A 22,038-nucleotide genomic window follows, 5' to 3' on the forward strand; every position below is an offset into this window, starting at 1 on the left:
GATAACATCATCGACCGAGTTTCAAAGATGCCCATGAGGTGCTCATGCGATGCCCAAGTAACGGACGAAAGAGAATGGTACCGCCATCAAATATTTCCGTTTCGTACGGTAGCTATGTTTCATACTAGTTCTTGGAGCAGCTTCTCCTCTTTGATCTGCTGAGCTCTTTCATACGTCTCATAGGGTGTTAGGGTGCCCAGAGCTCTCTTCATCTCTGTGTTAATAAATTGCAAGCCGTAAACATAGCTAGCATTGACCCAGCCGAACCTAGGGAGATAACGCAATCATGTAAGTATGTTTCTCAACTTTCAATGTAATATTTTATTGAACTTACCCTTCTTTAGCAACCCCCTTAAAGTCGAGCCCCTGGTTTCCGTATTCGGCATCCACACGGTGCGGGTCGACTGGCCTTGTGACATCGTACTTTTCCACCACCACGCCGTTGAAGTCGAAGAACGCCTTGGTAACCATGAATAGCCACTTGTATGCCAGCTTCTGTGCGAGGTCCGCGTAGCCGTAGCGGTACAGTCCTGTCCAAGCCAGAATCTGTTGAGGCGCCCAGCCGTAGGGATAATCCCACTGCCGGTTCGGACGCTCGATGCTGACAGCACCGCGGGATTCTTCCGTTCCAGATAGGAGTCCCCCGTAGGCTTCGAATTTAGGCACAGCGCACTTGACTACCTTGGCCGCGCGCTCGGGATCCGGGATGCCTGCCCAGAGAGGCCAGAACGTCGTGCATGACTCGTAGGTACATTGCTGCTGCTTCACTGTGTCGTAGTCAAAGTACATGCCCTTTTCTTCGTTCCAGTTGTATTTATGGATGGCTGCACGTCGTCTCTTCCAGCGACGGTCCCAGATGGCCGACGTTTCAATCTGGCCGGGCACCATATTACCGCCACACCACTCAGCAGGAATTTCTAGCTTGTCGCCAAAGACGTTTCGGATGGTGCGGGCGATATCCATCTCATATTTATATAACAACGAGTTAAGATCAATGGTCGCAAGGTTAGCGCAGACTTTTTCCAGCCTGTACGACGTATCGTGGCCAGATTCTCGGACTGCCCTGTCGTGAAGGAAGTACTCGTCTAGTTCTGGTTCGTGGATCTCTTGGTAGTTGTACGCTCTAACGAATTGTTCGAAGGTCATGTTATATTTCTCGGCATAAGGCTCGAGGATATGAACGAAATGAGAAGCCTCCGTCTCAGGCGGCACACCTAACCCTTCCGGTCGGTATCTCGAAAGACCAGTCTTGGGGTCCAAACGCGGTTCCGCCGTCCATACACAATAATACTCCTTGATTGCAGCAAGGAAGGCCGTCCGAAGAAAATCAAGCGCGCCAGGTTCGTGCTGGATTTTCTCATACACCCGGAGGGCCATATCTGTCAAGAAAGGTGGCTGTGAGCGCAGCAGATAGTATGATCTGGTTGCGTTAAGGATCTTGCCGTAGTGTTGAATAGAGAAGCAGAAATTCTGTACCATCGACTTCGCTAGGTATACCTTATCATTAACTAAAAGCCCGAGGGATTCCATATAGCTATCCCAGCCGTACAATTCATTGAATCTTCCCCCGGGAACCACAAATGGGAGCCCGCGTAGCGTTTTTTCTCCGGTTTTAGGATCCTTCACTTCCTCCATGGCAAGAGCGAGAAGCCCAGGCTTATCGTTCATGTCTCGGACCACTTCGGGAGTGATCTTCTCCGGGAGGTACAAAACATCTAGCCGCATCTCGGGTCGCTCAGCGGCAAGTTTTTGGTAGTATTCGTATTGCTCTGGGGTCTCTGGCGGAATATATATGCGTGGTCGCGGATCGGATGTCCAATCTTTAGGATCCTTTGCTGCGATTTCAATGCTTGAAGCGTCGATGCGACGAGTTAACCCATCCCAGAACTGATTCTTAATCAACCTCGATAGTCTGCTAACTGGGTTCTCGTTAAGGCGACCGATGTCAAGGATGATCCGCTTCCGCCCAAATTCTTTTGCCATGTATAACTCCTGGAGAAGGTTTGAAAGCATGTATGTGCCCCGGATATCAAATCGATTATGGCCACCGGATGCAGCAGTTCGAAGAGGCATGACCTAGGTATAATGTCTTAGAACCTGTCGATACCAAGAAGTTTATAGTAAAACGACTTACCTTGGGACCAGCATCCTCAATCGTAATTTGCATGTTGCCATCTGTATCTTCCTGTGCCTGTAAGCTTTCTAGTGTGTGGTCAACATCAACGAGGAATTGGCGGGAGTGTGGCCTAGTTGATTCATCTGGACGATAATAGAAATTAGCTTCCTGCTATTTTGCTATAGAAGGGTAGATTCATACCATGGCTACCCCGCCTATGTGGTTCATGCAGTCCCATACGTTCAATCTCTTGAATGATACCATTCTAAATCATCTTAGCCGATGTTCATTGGTTTTCATACGAAAAGTTCTGTATAACGTACTTGAGAGTATGTACGGTTGCGTCTGTGCGATCTACCACCGTGCCGAGCGTCGGAAGTGTAATACGTTTTGGCGTCATCGTAGACACCCCAATCTTCACTTGCGCGAGTCCCGTCTCTGGTATCGCGTCGGGCTTTCGTAAAACCCGGCGTTAGTAAATCGGGCATGGCGAGTTGGTGCTAGCAATTCGTAGGCGTTGTGGGAAGTAAAAGGGGTCAAAGAGAAAAAGGAATCAAGAAGAAAAAAGGAGTATCACTAAAAGCGGTATGGAGTCTTAAGTGACAGCCCAACACTCGCTCAATTGACGATGGTTCAAGGATACGGCCGGTGGGGGTATTCCGAAGCTTCTCTCTTATCTCGTCGTAGTCAACGATTTGTTCTTCTCTTGAAAAATATAATCGAATTTTCTCTTTTTTTTTCGACTATTTTTCCGTGACCAACAGTTTGAACGGAGTAAAAATCGAGGGTAGGAAGGGGTCGAAATCGCGGGATTATATAGGTTTTGTACGTATTACGGCACACGCGGGGGGCGAGGGGATCGTGGGACGTTTCTAGGTTAAAGCGCTGGTTGGTAGTCACCCACGATTGGATCAATCACAGGTCCTTACGCGGGTCACAAGGGAAAAGAGCAGACATAAAATAATGAAATATGATCCGACGGAGAAAAAAAATCAAAAAAACAGGACTCAATCGTCAAAGCCTCCCTCGGTTTTGCCCTTGATCTTGAATTTGATTAGAAGTCGTCCAAAAAAAAAGGGAAGAGAGAATAGAAGCAACTTCTAATAGTTGGGGAGTAGATAAGTGGTTGAGAGGTAGGTAGGTACAAAGTAGGTAGGGTAAGGTAAGTTGCTTCTTCTCAGATAAGAAACGTTGGCGAGAAACGGTTGACAAGGGCGTATGATGTCAGAAAATTGGGAGGTGTTTAAGGTAACCAAGCTGCTCAAAACACTCACTACCTAAGGTACCTAATGTATTGTACCTATTGAATTACGGGGACTAATGCTTATCGATAGGTTCATCGTATACACTACACTAAAAGTAAGGGTGAATATATATCTCTCCCCGCTTTCAAAGCCCTATATCCATCTTGTTTCTAAATATTTAAATTTTTTTAAGAATCTGATTTTATTTTCTGTGGTGGTCCATTCACCTGTCAAATCAAATATCAGGGTCTCTTTTGACTAAGCTTAACAAATACTTGGGTGGTACTGGACGTAGCTAGGTAGCTGCACAATGAAGGCATTGGCCCCGCCTGAGCAACCCCACTAAGTCGAAATATATTAACTCCCCCCGAGTATCCAATGGGATGGTTATAAATCTTCCATATCGGTAGTGTTCCGAGTGTTTTAACGAAACCAACATTCCCCGTTTGTACTACAGGAAGAGTCACGATGTGTTACTATGTAGGTATGCACGGTATGTTTAATACATCTTGACCCCATTTTTAAGTTTTTTTCTCCTTCCCTTTTTTTTTGTGTTCCAAAGAGTTGAAAATCTTGAGAAGAAACGACTTGAGCAAACTTACGTCGAGACGGCCCGACAAAACACTGGAGCATTCACGTATGATGTCACATGAAATGGGAATGAGGTAAAATCTTATGAGTCCATACATTAGGTAGTATCATATGGAATATGGAATATGGAATCAGTTACCCAAAGAAAAAGATCGTCATTACCACCGGCGTTATCTCTCTATTCTGTAAGACCCATCGTATAGAATTTTACCTGCGTTCGACACCGCCCTTTGCTACTATTCTTTAAACAAAAAGACTCTTCGAATTCATTAGAATCTCGCCACTATATGACGCCATGTCTTTTTTAATCATAGGCGCCCTTGCAAGTTATTTCGCAGCTATTTCCACATTTACCGCGGTTACGTCCCACGCCAATTCTGCGGCTCACCTGGTGGAGCTCCATCGTGATGGTTGAGTGCAGCTCAGCTCATGCTAGGCAGATAGCAGCTATCGTGTAAGTTGGTCAAGAGGGGAGAAACCAGTTGTCTTTGACAGTTGTCCATGTAACGAAACCCACCATATACTATACTATACAACCCTCAGCTAGTCCTTTTACACGAATTGAAATGTCTTTTGTTATCCTAATTGATTAATGGCTGCTTTCACGCTTACTTGTCACATATTCTGTGAGTACCGTATATATTGTTGAGTAATGGTATGGTGGTGTCAGGGAATGAGATGCGAGGAGGGGTGAGATGACGGCTCCAGTTAAAAGATCGACCAGTCGTGATAGAGTGTCTGACGAGGATGAGAGGCATACTTGAAAGGAAAATAAAACTACTTTAGGTGGTAAGGATTGACAGATACTAGGTAAGGTGGGTTCCAATACTCGAATGATTAAGTCAGAGTATATGAATTACTTAACTCGACTGTTGCTCTCGTCCACAATTCTCGTTGAAGAGAAATATTTAGTATATATCCTACCTGCCATACCTACCTAAATTGACGCATTCGTCTAAATCCCGTGGGGTTGTGTCTATATTTATACCATATCTCTTTCTACTTTATTTATTTTGAAGGTCTAGACTCACAGTAGTTCCTGAGACGGTGATATTAGAACCCATATGGTACTGACAGAAGGGGGTAAACCCCCACCCCTATCTTGTGTCTTGACATGGCTAGAGTTGAATGGCAAACCCGTGTTGCCATCACACTTGCATAGCTGTATGCATGGAAGGTAGTATATGCGGCTGATGTGGTAAGTGCTTGCTGTGGTCATTATGGCCGTATAGCTCCAAGAGAAGCTCCCATAGAGGCAATTATTCGGAGGTAAGTACCTCTAAAAGGATTTGGCGAAATTTCTCGAGCCCCTTCTAAACAGTATTGGGTGCTAACGTTGGCACTGTGACTTATTGGATATCACCCTCGGGGCTGGCTGCTTTGATTGCGACATTTATATCGCAAACTTTGTTAAAGGTCCGAGAGTTGCATTCTCAGCGTTCCATTCTGACAGGCTACAGCTGCACACCATAATATAGATTTGAAGTTTTCGACATGTCAAAGTACACGGCGCCTAATTAACCAATATCGCGGCTTCTTAATACCTCAATGTTCTAATTTTACTTCTGTATTTGTACGATCAATGCATTAGAGGTAGGTACATATAAGGTACGCATTATAGCTAAAGTCTTATTCCATTATAGGTCAGGAATGACTTATACCCCTTCCTCAGCTAGGTATTCTCTTTCTCTTCAAGGGCAAAATGTTAAGTGCTCAGAAGTCAACTAAATCCTAGTCCAAGAACTAAGCGGACTCAATATAACTTTGAATTCCTTATCTTCCCCACAAACCCTCGCTAATGCACAGTTCAATGGTTCTTGGTTCTTCACCTTCTCAGTTCGTGAACCGTTCGTCCTTGGCTTGTTTGTGGTACACAATAGATAATGTCGTGCATAGCGTGGCTTTCAGGTTCGTGTCCATAATTGTCGGGTTGCCCAATCAACATGTAAGCTGAAAACTATAGATTGCCCAGGTAAGTAGTAGGTTGTCATCGGTCCTTGAGCTCCTGGAATACCCCAATTTCCTGTGCCAACGGCACACCAGGCTTGATATGATGCAGGCTTACTTCCGATTTCTCATGCACTTGTCCATTATTGGCGTTTGGCGGATCGACCGGCCGACCTCGAGCTTTGCGCGCTCGGGCCTAGACTCTAGCGAATATTACATCCTTACAGCAAACTTCGCCCTCGTTACCACCCACCATGTACTTTCCAGCCAGCATATCTTTGCGATAGGTCAGTATTGACGCCGATACGAGGTTACACGTTAGTTCTTCTCAGGAGCCTAACCTACTAACAAGTTCAGGTATTGGCTAAGACTTCCTGCAGTCTACAAACTCTTCCCGTTTATCAGAAAGTGCTTCTCGTGGCTTCGGGCTTGGCTCAGCTATCCCACATGTAATGCGAGTCTGGGCACCATCTTTAATGACTTTGAACAAGTAGCTCCTTACCAAACTATGGCCGTATTGTTGGAACAGAGCACCTTCTTTGGATAATTAACAGGTACCTTTAGAAAATCTTACATCCCAACGTTACCTAGATATAAATTCAAAAGGCATCGGACCCAAAACAAGATCATAATTGTTAGATGATATTTCATTGCATGTCGTTTGTCTTCCCTGTCCTATATACGCTACCGCCTATTACTTTAGAAGTTCTTATATGTAATTTCCTCCGGGAAGAACTCCCGATGCTTATAGTATTTCGTATCTCTAATGATATAGCGGAACACATGGTTGTTGTCTCTTTCTCTCCTATAGACAAGTTAGGAGATGAAATCCTTCGAGACGGATACTGCGCCTGGCCGTGTTAGGGGCAAAAGATTGGAAGACGACGATAGCGAGAGTTCTACTCCAAGGCATGATGAAGCTGGTCCGAGTAATTCAAAATCCAGCATTCCGTTATCAACTTCCTCTGCCAGTTTAAGCTCCGACATAGCACCACCGAGGCGCCGCCGCGCCGCATCTCGCACATCGCAATCATGGGATCCCTTTTCCGATGGTCCCGTGCTTTTTACCGGAGGCTCACGCAAGGCTCCGGAGAGGGCCAGCGACGCCAAAGGGGCAATAGTGTGCAGTTGGGTATACCAGCAACAAATCGAAAGGCAATATATCACAGGCTTGATACCCGGCGAGGGCTGTGTGGTAAAGAAAAGAAGAGGACATTACGCTTGCTTCCCGCTAGAAATTCAAAACGAACCCGACGGCTTGTACGATATGGCGATAAAGATGAATGTCCCAGTAAGTAAGTTTTTTTTTGTTAGGCGTCTTGGACAAATGAAATGGGAAGCTAACCACGCTTTATAAGTGCGCCATGACGGTCAATACCAGAGTCATCGCCGTGGTACTGCACAACAGGGCCAGTCAATATCACATCCCGCTTACTGGTGATCTCTTCATACAAGTTCTCCCGACCATGGCTGACCTTGTACATTGCCAAAGGCACCATTTTGCCGCATTTATCGATGATATCAAGATTTTAGTCGTCTGGGACGATAGCCCCAGGCAACTTATAGAGAGGGCAGATAACTTGGAAAAGGAGTTGTTGAGGAAGATTTGGGGTCGTGCACCGGGCGATAAGCCTGACGATGAACTAGAAGGGAAGAGAAAAAGGGGTCGGGAGAGCCGAATAACCAAAGTAACCGTAGCAGAGGTGGATCCGGAGAATACGTCCAAGGAAGAGCGGAGGAAAACCAAGCTTAGCAGCGCTTGCATTGTGTCCGTTACGTTGGCCCTATGTATGACTTGCATGGGCTTTGGTCTAAAGGCTCTGGCATACGAAGTTGTCGTCAGTGGCTCGTATATTCGACTCGCACTTATTATCGTCATCCCAGTCGAAGCATGGGTTGCCTTCTTCTTTTTTCAGTCGCTGATCACGAATCTCTGGCAAATCGGTGGCGAGATCACTTGCGTTGATGAAAACTCGAGGTTCTACTCCGGAATAGCCCCGTCGCGACTCAATCGGCACTTCGACTTTATGCCCCACGTTACCATCCAGATGCCGGTGTACAAAGAGGGCCTAAAAGCAGTCATTCAACCGTCGATCGAATCGCTGAAAAAATGCATTTCGACCTACGAGATGCAAGGAGGTTCTGCCAACATCTTCATCAACGACGACGGAATGCAGCTCATTTCAGATTCGGATGCACAAGCCCGTCGGGAGTATTATGAGGAGAACAACATCGGCTGGGTCGCCCGACCAGGGCATAATCCAAACCCAACGGACGGCAGCCGGCCATTTCTCCGGCGGGGGAAATTCAAGAAGGCGTCCAACATGAATTTCGGCTTGATGATAAGCAACCGCGTGGAAGAAAAACTGCTGCAGATACCTAGACCGCCGGGTTGGACCAATGTTGATGAAAAGACTATGTACAACCACTGTCTCGCAGAGGTTTTGGAGGAAGACGGGGATCGCACCTGGGCCGAGGGTAACGTTCGTATAGGCGACTACATACTCATAGTCGACTCTGATACCCGTGTCCCAGAAGACTGTTTGTTGGACGCTGTCAGTGAAATGGAACGATCCCCTCAGGTGGCAATACTTCAATTTACGTCCGGGGTGATGCAGGTATCGACATCTTTTTTCGAAAGCGGGTAAGTTCATGACCCCTATAAGGACAATAATGGGTTCATGCGTACTAATATTTCCATAGCGTTACGTGGTTCACGAACCTCATCTATACGGCCATCACGTTTGTGGTGGCAAGTGGCGATGCTTGCCCCTTTGTGGGCCACAACGCCGTGCTACGATGGTCTGCCATCCAGGACGCCGCCGCGTATAAGGACGAGGACGGCTACGAGAAGTATTGGTCTGAGAGTCACGTTTCCGAGGACTTCGAAATGTCACTTAAGCTCCAATGTGCCGGGTACGAGCTCAGGTTCGCAGCCTACACCGGAGATGGCTTCCAGGAGGGTGTTTCCCTTACAGTCTACGACGAATTGGCGCGATGGGAAAAATACGCCTACGGTTGTAATGAACTTTTATTTCACCCTCTGAGGTATTGGTTCACCAAGGGCCCTATAACACCTCTATTTCGAAAATTCATTTTCTCCAACATACATCTACCCAAGAAGATGACCATCTGCGCGTACATCGGCACGTACTATGCCATCGGAGCCTGCTGGATATTGACCCTGATGAACTATTTCCTGTCGGGATGGTTCTTTGGGTTGTACGACAAATTCTACTTAGACTCCTTTGCTATATTCGTCTCGGTAGTAGTCGTCTTTACGGGGCTTGGAAATTTGTCCCTGGCTATCTACAGGTATCGTCTAAACGATATGTCGCTCGCCGGAGCCCGTAAGTTTCTCATGCCACGTCCCATAGTCGTTCTAGGGAAGATCAGATACTAATATTTTGCACTTATTGTTAGTCTGGAACAACATCAAATGGATCCCGCTGATGACCGTCTTCCTGGGTGGTCTGTCTCTACACGTCTCACAGGCCCTGGTATTCCATTTCATCGGCGTCGATATGAGCTGGGGTGCCACAGCGAAAGAAATCGAGACTGTTGACTTTTTCCAAGAAATACCCCGACTGTTCCGGCGCTTCAAAGGTACCTTCACCTGGTGTTTGTTCATGGCGGCACTGATCGTATGCGGCTACTATGCTTTCCCTAGCGAGTGGAGAATCATGCACTTCGCTTCTATCTGGCCACTCGCGTGGACTGTCACCTGTCACCTTTTACTTCCCATTGTATTAAATCCAGCGCTTATGGTTTTTTCGTTTTAATACAGGTATATACGGAGGATTCTTAATTTGTAACTACTACGATGATATACATACAGGGAGTAGTTAGCGGTTACGGCATAGGTGGTTTCTAGATCACTCTACGCCTGTTTTGTTAGAGGAGGATGAACCTCTCTTCCAAGTTCCATCGCTATACACCTCGAAGCGAGCAGAAGCAATGCCGATACTTAACCTACTTAGGTTAGGTACCTACATAGAGGTAGGTACCTATAGAATAAAGAGGCACAGAGCTTGTACATATAGTTTCATCAATCATAATACCTTTCTTTAAGGTCTATTAATAGAAAACCATGAATAGCGATATTCCGTATACAGTCATTGAGTTTAAGGAGAAATTATAAAAAGACAAGTAAAATAGAGAGGACAGGGGAGAGAAATAGAGCATAAGGGAAAATCGCGTTTGAGTCGTTCTAGGCAAGCTGGTAGCAACCATGTTTTTTTTTTCTCCAGGTTATGAGCGGTGAACAACATCTACCTACTCCAAGTACCGCTACTTTATGAGGTACCTACCTGGTAGGTACAATACTTAGATGGATCAAATATTAACATCGGTGAAGGGTTGAGCAAAAACCGCTTTTTGAAACCTCACGATAGTTGCAGGACGATCATGTGAATGAACATTTACATAAAGTACCTCTTCTGACAACGACTTAAAGCGTGGTCTAACCCAAGGAGTAAGGGATTACAGTCTTTACCCCTGATGACTTGCGCTGAGCTCAAGGTACACTACAGTACATTACAGCACACTAGTAGTGTAGGCGGATGGCGTGCTGCAATACGGTTAGGTAAAGGGCGGATCATAGCCTACCTCTAGCGTTTGGGTAGCGTCTGGGTAGCGCTGATCCACGTACCTGCGCGCGGTAATGGATCTGATAAAAGACGGGACGACACGACCTCAATTTGAAGAATTTTACCTAAAGTACCTAAAGTACCTAATATCCTACCCTAATCTTCGCATATATACACGTAATGCATACCTGGATATTGACTCGAGTACCTAAGGTAAGATGGGGCCGCAACTGCCTACTAGGTTAGGTAGATGCATTACATTCGTAATGGCCGTATTTTATCGTGAATTGTGATGTGGCAGTTGCGATATCGAAGGTAAATCCTACATTGGTATAACTATACGATGTACATGTAAGTACCTTAGATACCTAGGTACCTAGGTACCTATTCATTAAGTATATGCAGGTGGATGTATCATGTTAGGTATTCGTACATTGTATATTTCATGTATTGGATTTAAATGCGAAACGCATCTGTTGGGGGGTTTTACCAACTTGACCGACTTGACCGACTTGACCGACTTGGAAGTTGTTCGTTGAGAAGCTTTCCGAACATTTCTTACTATGGCATATTTAACTGTTTAGTAGGAGGTAGCTAACCTAACCTACCTTAGGTATTTAACTTCAAAGTCTCCGATTTTATATATGAGAAGGTACTTTATATACGGTACCTAATATATATTATTTTTTGTTATCCTATCTGCCGGCCTGCTCCCTCATTTCCCCCTTCCATTCCTCTTCAACTTCAAAACTCGAATCCCTTCACCTTCCGTCTTATTTTCTTATCTCTTCCCCCCCTCTCCGACTCCGACTCGTCACGCTGGCCTTCTTTCAGCACCACCAAAGATGGCACTTTTCGTAGACCTGGAAGAGGAGGCCGAGCCGCCGCAGACTCAACATTACGGCTTGAAGCCCCATTGGAATGGCGAGCGCGTCAAGCAGGAGCTACCGAACGGTCAGAATGCATCGCATGGAGGAGAGAGCCAAGGGAATACGATAGATCGAGAACCAGAGAACCCCAATGAGCATAATGGGATGGCGGAGGCTCTCGGATGTTATCCGTAGGCAGACGCAACCTCACTTATGACGTTTCTACTAGCAGAAACTCCCCCTTGGCTATCATACTTCCCGTGTGAGGCCAGGGGAGAGAAAGGCTGACTCGACAACCAGTATCGTCATGGCGATCGCCTCGTCCATCGATCTAAACACGCTCGATAATCTGTCTCGAACCTGCCGCCAGGTCTACCGTACCCTTCTGCAATATCGCAGCAGCATTCTCGCGCATACCCTGCACTGCGTCAACGAGGACGTGCCCGTCGACCCCCAAGACACATTCCGTTACCGCGCCCGAGCAGGGAATTGGTATTACATGGAAGACGGTCGTACCGGGGACTACAACGGCAAGAGCGGGAATTGCGCGAGAGATATGGTAGCCGAATGTAGGCGATGCGGAACGGTCGTATGCCGGGTAAGCATTTCGTAGCTGAGCATAAGTAATGCTTGGTGCATCATTCTAGCAGTGCATCTAACAAGACGTGTGCTAGAACTGCGCCATCAAGCCACCGGCACCCGCTGTGCTTCGCGACAGACATCGCCGACTATGCATCCCGTGCAGTAAGGCTCCGCTGGGAAGTCTCGTCAAGCCATCGTTATCGCCCGACACTCTTGTGGACGCGGACGAAATGCAGCGGGCAATTTGCACCTGCCACACAAAGGGAGTTTGGCTTTGCCAACCTTGCGGGAGGAGTATTCGTGGGGCAGATCACGACTATAAATCGTATGTATCTCCCAATCATTCGATCATCTCCTTTTTCGTCCGAGCTAACCGGATACAGCATCTGGAAATGGCGTAACCAATACGGCGAAGTGCTCGGGGGTCTCGGCACCGGTATCGGCGAGGGTGACCGGGGGGTGATTTGCGGCCGGGAGGCGGCGTGTTGTGGTTCCAAGGAGCGGGAGCAGGAAACCGACTGCGACGCCGCGGATGCCCGGGAGCAAGATGAGAATAACGGCACCTTGTCTCCCTGGACAACACCGTCGCCCGCATCCTCCATCGCCGGCTCACCGCCTTCCGAACGCCGGACGCCGAGCCCGCAGCTTCGGCCCGGGTACGCCCGTCACGAAATTGAGGGCATCGGCGGGGTAGTTAAGACGAAACTCGTCCGAATTGTGCGCGTTGGCGCCTGCGTTCCCGAGTGGGAGGACGAGAAAAATAAGAATGAGATCCTGGGCCGAGAGGTGTCCGGACGCAGCCGTAGTTGGTGCGGATGGTGTTGGAGAGTGATCCCTGGTAAGAAGGATTGGGAAATGGCAAAGGCTAAAAACGCAATCATTGTTACAAACGAGAAGCAGTGAGGGTTTCACCTTGCTTGCACTGTAATTCAGAATACACAACAAGCTACCGATATACATAGAACTTGCTGCATTTTTGCAGACTTCCGGCTTGGATGAACAACGTATTTAGGAGCAACAAAATGGATTCCCCAGGCGTAAATAGTTAATACAGGAACATAGTATAGGTACCTAAATAACTTCACTAGAACTATTTAATGGCCTCTTCAATGAGAATGTTGCATGGGAACATACATAATAAGCGTCCCAAATATGATATGACCTTGATGAGGATATAGGTAAGCAGATTTTACTATGTTGAAAAAAAGAGAGAAAAAAAGAGAAAAAAAAAATGAAAAAGATAACTTTGGGGATGAACTATGAGCTCTTATTGGGTGCCTGTGAGATGCGTTGATTCAAGGTTAATGATGACAGGCCCTAGTTCAGTCTGTTTGGTGATGGTACAACTTTATTATTCTTCAAGGCTGTGTGATACGTCTAAATCTGCCTCCCAGCCTGGTAGAGCTGTGATCTGATCTTTATGTGTATCCATCCGGCTTTTACTCGTTAGTCGTCTGCCTCGTTCCTAACCCCTCCTTTTTTTACTATATACATAGGTAAGTAGGTTAGGTTAGGTAGGTATAGATACAAATCCCCTCGCTCTCTTAAGACCGATGATGATATATGGCAGATCTCCCCAACCGAGTCGTGGTCTTCATCCTAGCCAGACAGGAACCGGCCGGCCCTTCCTCTTTTCATTCCACATCTCTACGAGAAGCAGGAACTAAAGATCCCACGGCTCCCACTACAAATTCCTCCGACATGAATAGCGGGAGGGAAGCTCGGTACCGGAATAAGTGGGGAGGGAGAGCAGTATGTAGGCGAAAATAGACAAGACGCGTAGATAGATCGACCAACCCTGCGATCGTCTATAACAGGCCCTTGTGCAGCATGTCCTTGCGCTTCTTGCGCTCCTCCCGGGCGGCGGCGCGGATGGCGCCCCAGCGGGCCTTGACGCCCTCGAGGCGCTCGCGCTCGCGCTGGCGGTGGTCTTCGGGCGCGCGGCAGCACATGAGGATGAAGTAAGGGGCGCAGCCGTAGCGCTCGGCGAGGCGGAGGACGCTCCAGCGCTCCGGGTCGGTCGCCCGCAGCATGCGCATCTCCTCGACCTGCTCCTCCGTCACGTTGTACTTGCGCTCGCGGTCCTTGAGCTCCGGGGGCAGGGCGGCGGATTTGGACGGGGCGGCGTCATCCGCGGAGGGCCGCAGGAGCTGGGCGAGGTTGGCTTTCCGCCGCGGGTCGCTGGGGGGCAGGAATTTGAAGGGCGTGTGGTAGACGGAGGGCGCGGAGGACGGCGGGTTGTAGATCAGCTGGGTGGAAGATTCGCTGCTGGAGGCAAAGTCGGGGGGGAAGAAAGAGGGGTGAGGCGCGATTTTCAGGGCGCGCTTTGTCCGGGCCGTCGAGGACTGGTACCGTCGTGGTATAGAAGCTATTGTTACTGCCGCTCTTGTGCTCGTCGAGACAGGTGCCGCGTTGATGGAGCGCAGCAGAGGCTGCAAGAGGGGTCGAGACTCCATTTCCGCTTTGTGGGAAGTGCCGCCGATTCGATTGGCTTGGAGTTAGGATGAAGAAGAATGTCACCTCTAAGAGAGAGAGGGAAAGGGATGGGGACTTCTCAAATTGAGGAATTGCTGTCTTTCTTTTCCTTTTTTCCCCTCTCCTCCGGAAGTGGCCCTCGAGTTCTTCTATCAAATCAGTTGATATGGAACTTCGGGCAAAGGGTTGCAAGTGAAATTTTGTCGGAGCATCCAGCGGGCCGAGGGGCACCAGGTCACGTGGCCATAGCTACCCAGGTACGATCTAGTGTGCCATTATATAAGATTAGGTACCGTACCTATCACATGGTCCGTGTGCTGAGTCATGTACACAGGTACGCAAATATTTACAACCTTGGACAGGTTTGGCCTGACAAAAACCCCTCCTACGAAAAAAAAGTGACGTACCCACGTTAGATCCAGTTCCAGCCTTTGGAAAGGTTTCATGTGCCAGACGGCCCAGACCATCGATCTCGCCAGATTTGTCCAATTGATTTCAGCCTACAGGCTTGATTGGTGCCCTCAGAGGTACGCAATCATCGTTATCTTCGTCTCAATCTGAGTCTTTGCTCTCTTGTAGGTCCCCGTAGGCCTAGGTGTTTGCTTCTGTTCGAGCATTTGCAAGATATGGCGTCGATGGTACTACTCTAAGCGTGTAGCTACTCGAGGCACATATCTGATATTTCCCGATCTGGATTCAGAACGACGGATCATGGCGGTATGTTCTACAGAATCTTGTCCAGTCCAGGTTCAGTTGTCAGCATTACTATACTATGTATTGCTGTTAGGCCGAGATTTGTCTCAACTGGTCTATTCGCCTATTTTCAGCCTGTGGGATTGCATTGACTTTAATGCGACAAGTTACGGGAGTGTAAAAGGCCCAATGGAGAGTTTCTATCTTTCCCCCTTCGAGACTTGTTCGGGTTCATCACCAGTTTCGTCGCGAGGGGTTTTATCATGCCCATGTCCATGATCAGAATCACAATCATCCATACCTCCAGACCTCTTAAGATAAAAGAACAGGATCGAGCGCGAGCGCCTTAACAAGGTTAAGAAATCGGGCCTAGGAAAAACGATCGAAGGTCGCGCATCTGAGGGGCATTCCCTTATCCCTTATCCTAGCTCATTCAAAATCCTTAACGATCATTGGATTCTGTCACCATAAGTGACGTTGCCTGTTGCAGCCCCCCCTTTTTTTAGAACCTGATGAGCAGAATAGTCCAGAAACTGGCCATCCCTAATATCCCCTCTCGTGTTTCTGAATTCACTTATGTTTACGTGATACCGCCATATTACGCCTAGGTTTCTAGCATCAAAGTAAGATTTTTTTTTTCTTATCATCTTCCCCTAGCTGTATTAATCTTGTTGTGTCTGACGGTTACATTCGCAAACGCATGCACTCACGAACTTTTTGGGTACGCCAAGTGGTCCCCCCAGCATATCAGCACAAAGCTTGCTTGCGTGAAGAAAAAAAAAAAAAAAAGCAAGCAAGCATAATAATCTGATGGCTGTGACCTGTGAACCTTGATCGTGACGAGTAAGAGGAGAAAAAAACTTGCAGAACTAAAGCTCTATTACTATTAATTGGCATCCCGCCTTAGCACATGGTTACTCTTTATTTTTTTTTTTTTCACTTTATCTTCTTCCTTTTCCGCCTTTACTTATCACCCCTCTCTTGTCTCTGCCTCAAGGCTGATACTCTCGGGTACAATTAATGACCGGCAACCTGTCCCATGATCCTAGATGACTGTATTGTACCTGGGGTAAGGTACCTGTTTTTACCAGCATACTTAATTTACTCAAAGCAGGCCAGGCACTTATACCAAACTGATCCCTTCGTTATCGTTGTCTTACCTACCTTGGTATTCCGTGACAATTCACCCTTCTAGAAAGACACGGTACTAAAAGACCAACCTATTAGCCACGCTCCATCAGCGTCATCAATCCACACAAGCAAATTGCTGATCGTCGCTGCTTGTCACCTGCCTCACCTTCTCCCTGGTCGCCCTGATTTAGTTGTTACGTATTGGGACAAAAAGCGATCGTCAACAGGGTCTCGCAAGGCTTCCTACCCCAAATTACATACTTGCATCCTCTTGCATCGTGCTGTACCAGATTTCACCCTTTCCACTTATACCTACATCTGCAACCACATCCCCATAGTTGCAGCCACACCAACGACAACCAGCAGGAACAAGTGATAGGGCAGGCTAGAACACGCAGACGCAGACGCAGACGCAGACCCTTCTTCCATAGGTTCGTCTACAGAAACGAGAAAGAAAGCACTGAATTTCGCCTGATCGAACTTGGATCAATTTCCACTTAGTAGCTAGCGGAGTGGACCGACAGAGAGGGTAAGTGGCAGTTTACTGAAATCTACCTAATATATTAAACTACCCCGACAATTTATTATACCTATGCGAGAATGACAGATTGGGGTTTCTCATCTTCACTCTCTGGTCGAGTCATAACTGCCTCCCCCATTTAATCCTACCAAACGCAGGTTTTGTCCCCATGCAAGTTGCAATAACAATAACAACAATAAAAACAACAACTTCGATAACCTCACACTATTCTCAACTAGAAATCGGGCGTTTTCTATTTTGGCATTACGCTCCGTCGCCGTTGGTTCCGTCATTTTCTTTTTGGTCTCGTGCTAACGGCTGTCTTGGCATCTTCCAGAATTAAATATCACTCATCCAGGGTTACCCGTTAATCACCCCATTCTAAACCACGATGAGTCTCGCACCAGCAGTTTCTATAAAATCCAGCAGAGAAAAGGATTCAACTCCTGAATTGAAAGAAACGAATCGGAATACTAAGAGTGATTCAACTTCAACTATCACAGATAACAACGAGAAGGAAATGGAAAGCGATTCGAACAAGACGGATCCAAAGACGAAGAAGAGAAGTTTGTTTGGTTTCGGGAAGAAGAAGGGCGATACTAAGCCTGGTGCTAAACCTTCCCCTCAACCCACTTCGGGACTACCGAATTCGCCATCTGCGAGGGATGTGCCTCCCACGCCTGCGAAACGTTCGGTGACTAGTTCGCCAAACCGAACTGGTAGTCCAAACATAACACCGTCGTCGCCTAGTAGGGGATTGTATTCGTCGTCGCCACGTTTAAGCTCTCCTGCAGGCTCTCAAATCTTTGAGCGAGACGTTCAAGAAAGCGCCGCTGTTATACCTAATTCGCCAGCCATCCCATCCCATATTCAGACCGAAAACTATATCCCACCTGTTCTCGACGCATCGTCCGAAGCCATCACCGACGAACACCTCAACCCTGACTCTGTCGAGATCGTTACCCATAATGCGCACCAACCTGCCAGTGTAACTGTGACTGGTGCTTCTCAATACGAAACCTCGTCTAATTCATGGGCTGAGGATCTTGCTGCTTTTTCTGACAAGGAAGAAGCTGCCTCAAACTACGGGTCGCTCGACTCGGCTGATGTCAGGCGTCTCAGCTTTATCTCATTTGCGGATGTGGTCCAGGCAGAACAGGTACCTCCGAATAGCAGCCGAGATTCCATGCATCTTGCTGGCTTGACCTCTATTGGATCGAGAGGAGTGAACCGTTCCCCCTCCCCGATAAGATCACCTGTGTCTTCTCAGGGACCAGAAACCTCGCCACCAAACAGCATTTCGGGTTCTATTAAAGGGCTGAGCATGTCACCTGTTCGGAAACCCCTTGGAAGTCCTACATCTGTGGAGCACAGCCTTTCAGTGAACGGAGATCTCAACATAGAGACCATGTCGCAAGCGCTGAGACGTACCGGTAGCACCGATCTCAGCATTGCTCGGAGTCTTCCCGTGAGTCCGGTTGAGGGCCCCTCGCGCTAAACAAGCGAGGGGGGCATATCTATGCACACTTATTTATCCTCAACTTGAATGACAGCAAATCAAGAGACGGCGATATATTTAAAAGCTGCGACTCTTCTCCGCAGACTTCGATTTTTTTTGGACGCGTTTAGCTATACCTTGATTTCTTTTTTGGAACTGCAGCTCATGGATACCGTTTGATACTTTTTTTTCAGGGACGACAGAGGCGGAGGCAGAGTTTGGGCAAACGGAGTTGGCAGATATGCGGTTTTAGGGCAAGGGTGTTATTTTTTTTTCTATTTCTTACGAGCCGCATAAGAAAAGGTGATACCATTCTTGACAAGTCGTTTCTCGTGTTTGTGCCAGCAGAATCTGCTTGGTAGGCTTTTAAGGGGGGGGCAGGGCGGTGATGTGAGAGCTAGGTATCTAGGTACCTACCTTTGTAGTCATGGATTATTCAATTCAGGACGAGTGATGCAGGGAGATGACAGGAGGGGTTTTTGTTCGCTTTGATATCCCGAGCTCTATTCCCCTTTTCGAGCATACCGCAGAAAATAGCAAGAGATGGGATGAAGTTGTACATAGTATAAACCTGCTCTGGATTGTTTCATGGAACCCCTTGTCCTCAATGAAGTTTACCGCCGCTTTAACATTCTCGAGGTGTGTTTTGTTTGTCAGGCCGTACCAGCTCTCCGTGCATAGGACCTTACAGGTTACGGCGTCCTTGCATGATTTTTAGTCGGCCAGAAGCTCATAAACCCAGCCATCGAGTCACAGGTATATATATAGAAACTCGATATCCAATCACACAGACGTGTGTACTGCCGGGGCTAGGGAGACTAGGACGCTGGATAATTAAGCGGATATAAGGAGAGGTACAATACAACTGCAACTTCGAGGCCCCGGATGTCTGTCCAATATGTTAGTACCTAAATGGCTATCTCATCAATACCCTCTCATCTTATGAAGCATAACTGAGGGTGTGGACGTTCCGTGCCGCTGGGTCGGGGAGACCGCCTCTTTACAGCTTCCCTTCACCCGCTTATTGTAGGTCTGAAGGTGTCTTTTGGGTAGGGCTGATTGGCAACTTAAGGTACCTAACCTGATATGTGTACCGACCCATAGTGAATTGAGCTGTTGAAATACGTCACGGACAGGACGCGCTTGTACGAGATATTGCCTAATTTGGATATCGAATAGGATCCCGTCCAAACCACTTGTCGGGGGACATTTACATGCTTATTAGTATATTGCATTGGTCCTGGGACCTGCATTGCGTAAGCTTTTGTCGACAAGGCTCTCATTCCTTCGAGCACTTTACTATGTACAGAGTCCAGCAGCCTAGTCTCCTTCACGGTTGTGTGGGGATTCATTCGCAAAAGCCGAGAGGTCTTGTGACTGATGTCCTGTCTCGTACCCAACATAATCTTGTTTCACGACTTTATTCCCTGCTACCTGTAATGAGGTAGGAAAGATTACACTATGAAAGAACATAAATCGAATGTTTCATAAATGGGTCACTCCCCGGATCTTCTTCACCTTTTTCCCTGACTTGTTGTTGTTGTTTCTTTCTTTCGTCGCTACCGCTGCTTTGAGTTTGGACGGCAGCTTTTAATGGTTGCCTGCGCTCTTGGGCCAATTGCGTCTTCCGGGCTCTTGTTGAGGTTCGGGCTAAGCGAAGAATAGGGAGACGAGACAAGACATGGAACAGCGGGGAAAGACACCGTAACTTTGGCAGACATGTGTAATACAATTACACTACATACCTCCTACATACCTACATACAGTGGACATCGGTCATAATACATTGCCTCATACGTACATGACCTTCGCGGCGGCCAATTCTGCAATTCGAACTTTGCTCGTGGTACATGCCCAGCTGCTGAAGCTCGCTCGGTTTTCGTCTCCTTCGAGAAAACGCGGAAATCGAAAGACGCCAACGGGAGATCAGCAAAGCGTCAACAAGCAACACATCACACATCAAGGACAATATATGTTGCATTATAAACAATGGATCCCTTTGAATAGGTATCCTTGGAAAACCACCGTTTCGGCCGATCGCTGCGGAACGGACCATTTGAAATTTTGTCCTTAGGCTACTATGTACGTAGTAGCGTCCAAGCTAATAATCCAAGTGGATTTCGTATATTTCATATTTCCCAGAAGGTTTTCGTAGCTTTTCGTAGCTTTTCCCACTTTAAACTTCACGGGATACCATGTGCCCCCTCATATGCTTGTCACAATCGTTCGAGAATGTTCAGAACAATTTCCGTTCTCGTAATAAAAGCCAATCCTGCTCGAGTCGTTCTCCACAGCATCAAAAGTCGAATGGGAACTTATGTATATTAGTTATTATATTATTAGGTAACTAGATAGGTAGGTAGGTATGCATGTTATATATTATACTATATTATAGTATATTATATGCAGGAGATATGTAACCGTATGTACATATATTACAGGCCCCGAATATGGAACTGTATGCATGGTGTGGGCATCGGGCATCGAAGTTTCATGGAACCAACGCAGGCGATCCGGGAATCTGGATACGGGCAACACAAGACAGCAGGCTGCGGGCGCCTCAGGGCGCAGAAGAGAATTCGGTGACATTTTTTAGTCACGCCAAACGCAAGGCTTCGGCTCCGGTGATAGGTTCGTCAACCAAATATGAATAACGAGAAGCCTGCGTTTCGTTCCCAAATTCGCGTCTTGGGGGAGATTTGTACCTAGTTCATATCCCACTGGGCATGTTGTGTAGCCTCGTTTAGAGTCAATACCTAGTCACCTTGTTTACTACCTACTGACTGACTAAGATGTCGAGGTTTAAGACAAGAACGTCCGGATGTCCAAATAGTACATTGGAATTTCCTATGACGGTCTGAGGTGTGGGGGCTCAACGGCTCTGAGCGAATCGTCTATTTACACCTCCAATAATTGCTTATCAAATTGATTTCGAGGTCGTCTTAGTCCGTGTCACTAATTATGTGAGCCTTGTTAGCAAACGCTCAGGCCAATGGTGGTAGTAGTGTATACCGCCGGGGCGTCCACCGTCCTGTAGCTTCCAAGTCACGGATTCTACCAGCGCGAACCAGGCTGCCTCGGTAGGTAGGTATATATCGGATGATTGATATGAGGTATTACCTAGGTAATTACTGTGCTCTCTGCTCTCTGCCCTCGCGATATCTCGCTTCCGATAACCTGCTAAGATTGCTTTGTTTGGTTAGGTTAGGTAGATACTTGGTAGGTATTATGGATGATGAACGTTCGGATGTTTAACAACTAATAAGGAAGTGTTTCCATTCATCCTTACCTACCTAGGTACAATCCCCGGTAGTATTAAGCTACTTTCAGAGGACTTGGTCCCCTCGGCTGGACCTATCAACATTAGAAAACAATCGGTGGGACAAAACAGGACAGCAAGGACAGCCAGGACAACCAGGTTACAGATTAGGTATGAAGGTTCGAACTGGGATCGGTTAGACAGGTCCCGTCACCCATGTACGAGTTCCATAATGCTTCGTTGGCGTAAACATTTAGCGGTATGTTCCCTGTCCAGCCTGTCCCCAGCCTGTCCAGCCTGTCCAGCCCGTCCTAATTTCTAATCGATAGTAACAAGTCACAATCGACTAAAGATGGAAATCTCTTAACCTTCAAGTAGTAGCGTGACGAGATAGATGGTTACATACCTGTAAGAGTCAAAACCAGGTCGACTAATAGTTAAGACCAATGATAGCGGCCGCTGCTGGGTTTTGACAAGGGGGACTAGCTAGTGTAACTCTAGGGTTCTTAGGTTATTTAGCTCCC

At 47.3% G+C, this 22,038-nt stretch overlaps 5 protein-coding genes across 5 annotated transcripts; 3 read left to right on the top strand and 2 right to left on the bottom strand.

The window, feature by feature from the left end:
• Nucleotides 1–119: 119 nt before the first annotated feature.
• F4812DRAFT_451167 (glycoside hydrolase family 37 protein) lies at nt 120–2,604 on the bottom strand (the record flags this gene model as incomplete). Its single annotated transcript, XM_047936171.1, has 5 exons — nt 120–267; nt 335–2,076; nt 2,135–2,259; nt 2,318–2,381; nt 2,440–2,604. The coding sequence occupies 5 exons, from the start codon at nt 2,602–2,604 to the stop codon at nt 120–122; spliced, it is 2,244 nt and encodes a 747-aa protein (XP_047790413.1).
• Nucleotides 2,605–6,557: 3,953 nt separating this feature from the next.
• On the top strand, nt 6,558–10,239 carry F4812DRAFT_390484 (glycosyl transferase family group 2-domain-containing protein). The gene is made up of 4 exons (XM_047932114.1): nt 6,558–7,189; nt 7,257–8,542; nt 8,602–9,248; nt 9,322–10,239. Exons 1-4 carry the CDS (start codon nt 6,722–6,724, stop codon nt 9,678–9,680), a joined length of 2,760 nt encoding a protein of 919 aa, XP_047790414.1. The 5' UTR covers nt 6,558–6,721; the 3' UTR covers nt 9,681–10,239.
• Nucleotides 10,240–10,949: 710 nt separating this feature from the next.
• Nucleotides 10,950–13,167, top strand: F4812DRAFT_428852 (uncharacterized protein). The gene is made up of 4 exons (XM_047934224.1): nt 10,950–11,547; nt 11,657–11,954; nt 12,031–12,263; nt 12,322–13,167. The coding sequence occupies exons 1-4, from the start codon at nt 11,333–11,335 to the stop codon at nt 12,839–12,841; spliced, it is 1,266 nt and encodes a 421-aa protein (XP_047790415.1). The 5' UTR covers nt 10,950–11,332; the 3' UTR covers nt 12,842–13,167.
• A 560-nt stretch (nt 13,168–13,727) lies between these two features.
• On the bottom strand, nt 13,728–15,010 carry F4812DRAFT_390754 (mitochondrial ribosomal protein subunit L20-domain-containing protein). The gene is made up of 2 exons (XM_047932115.1): nt 14,821–15,010; nt 13,728–14,677 (listed from the first exon to the last, which is right to left on the bottom strand). The coding sequence occupies exon 2, from the start codon at nt 14,392–14,394 to the stop codon at nt 13,747–13,749; it is 648 nt and encodes a 215-aa protein (XP_047790416.1). The 5' UTR covers nt 14,395–14,677; nt 14,821–15,010; the 3' UTR covers nt 13,728–13,746.
• A 1,444-nt stretch (nt 15,011–16,454) lies between these two features.
• F4812DRAFT_390764 (uncharacterized protein) lies at nt 16,455–18,487 on the top strand. The gene is made up of 2 exons (XM_047932116.1): nt 16,455–16,766; nt 16,997–18,487. The coding sequence occupies exon 2, from the start codon at nt 17,149–17,151 to the stop codon at nt 18,253–18,255; it is 1,107 nt and encodes a 368-aa protein (XP_047790417.1). The 5' UTR covers nt 16,455–16,766; nt 16,997–17,148; the 3' UTR covers nt 18,256–18,487.
• Nucleotides 18,488–22,038: the final 3,551 nt, after the last annotated feature.

This window comes from Daldinia caldariorum (assembly GCF_022478825.1).
Source record: "Daldinia caldariorum strain CBS 122874 unplaced genomic scaffold F4812scaffold_8, whole genome shotgun sequence".
NCBI classification, from domain to species: Eukaryota; Fungi; Ascomycota; class Sordariomycetes; order Xylariales; family Hypoxylaceae; genus Daldinia; species Daldinia caldariorum.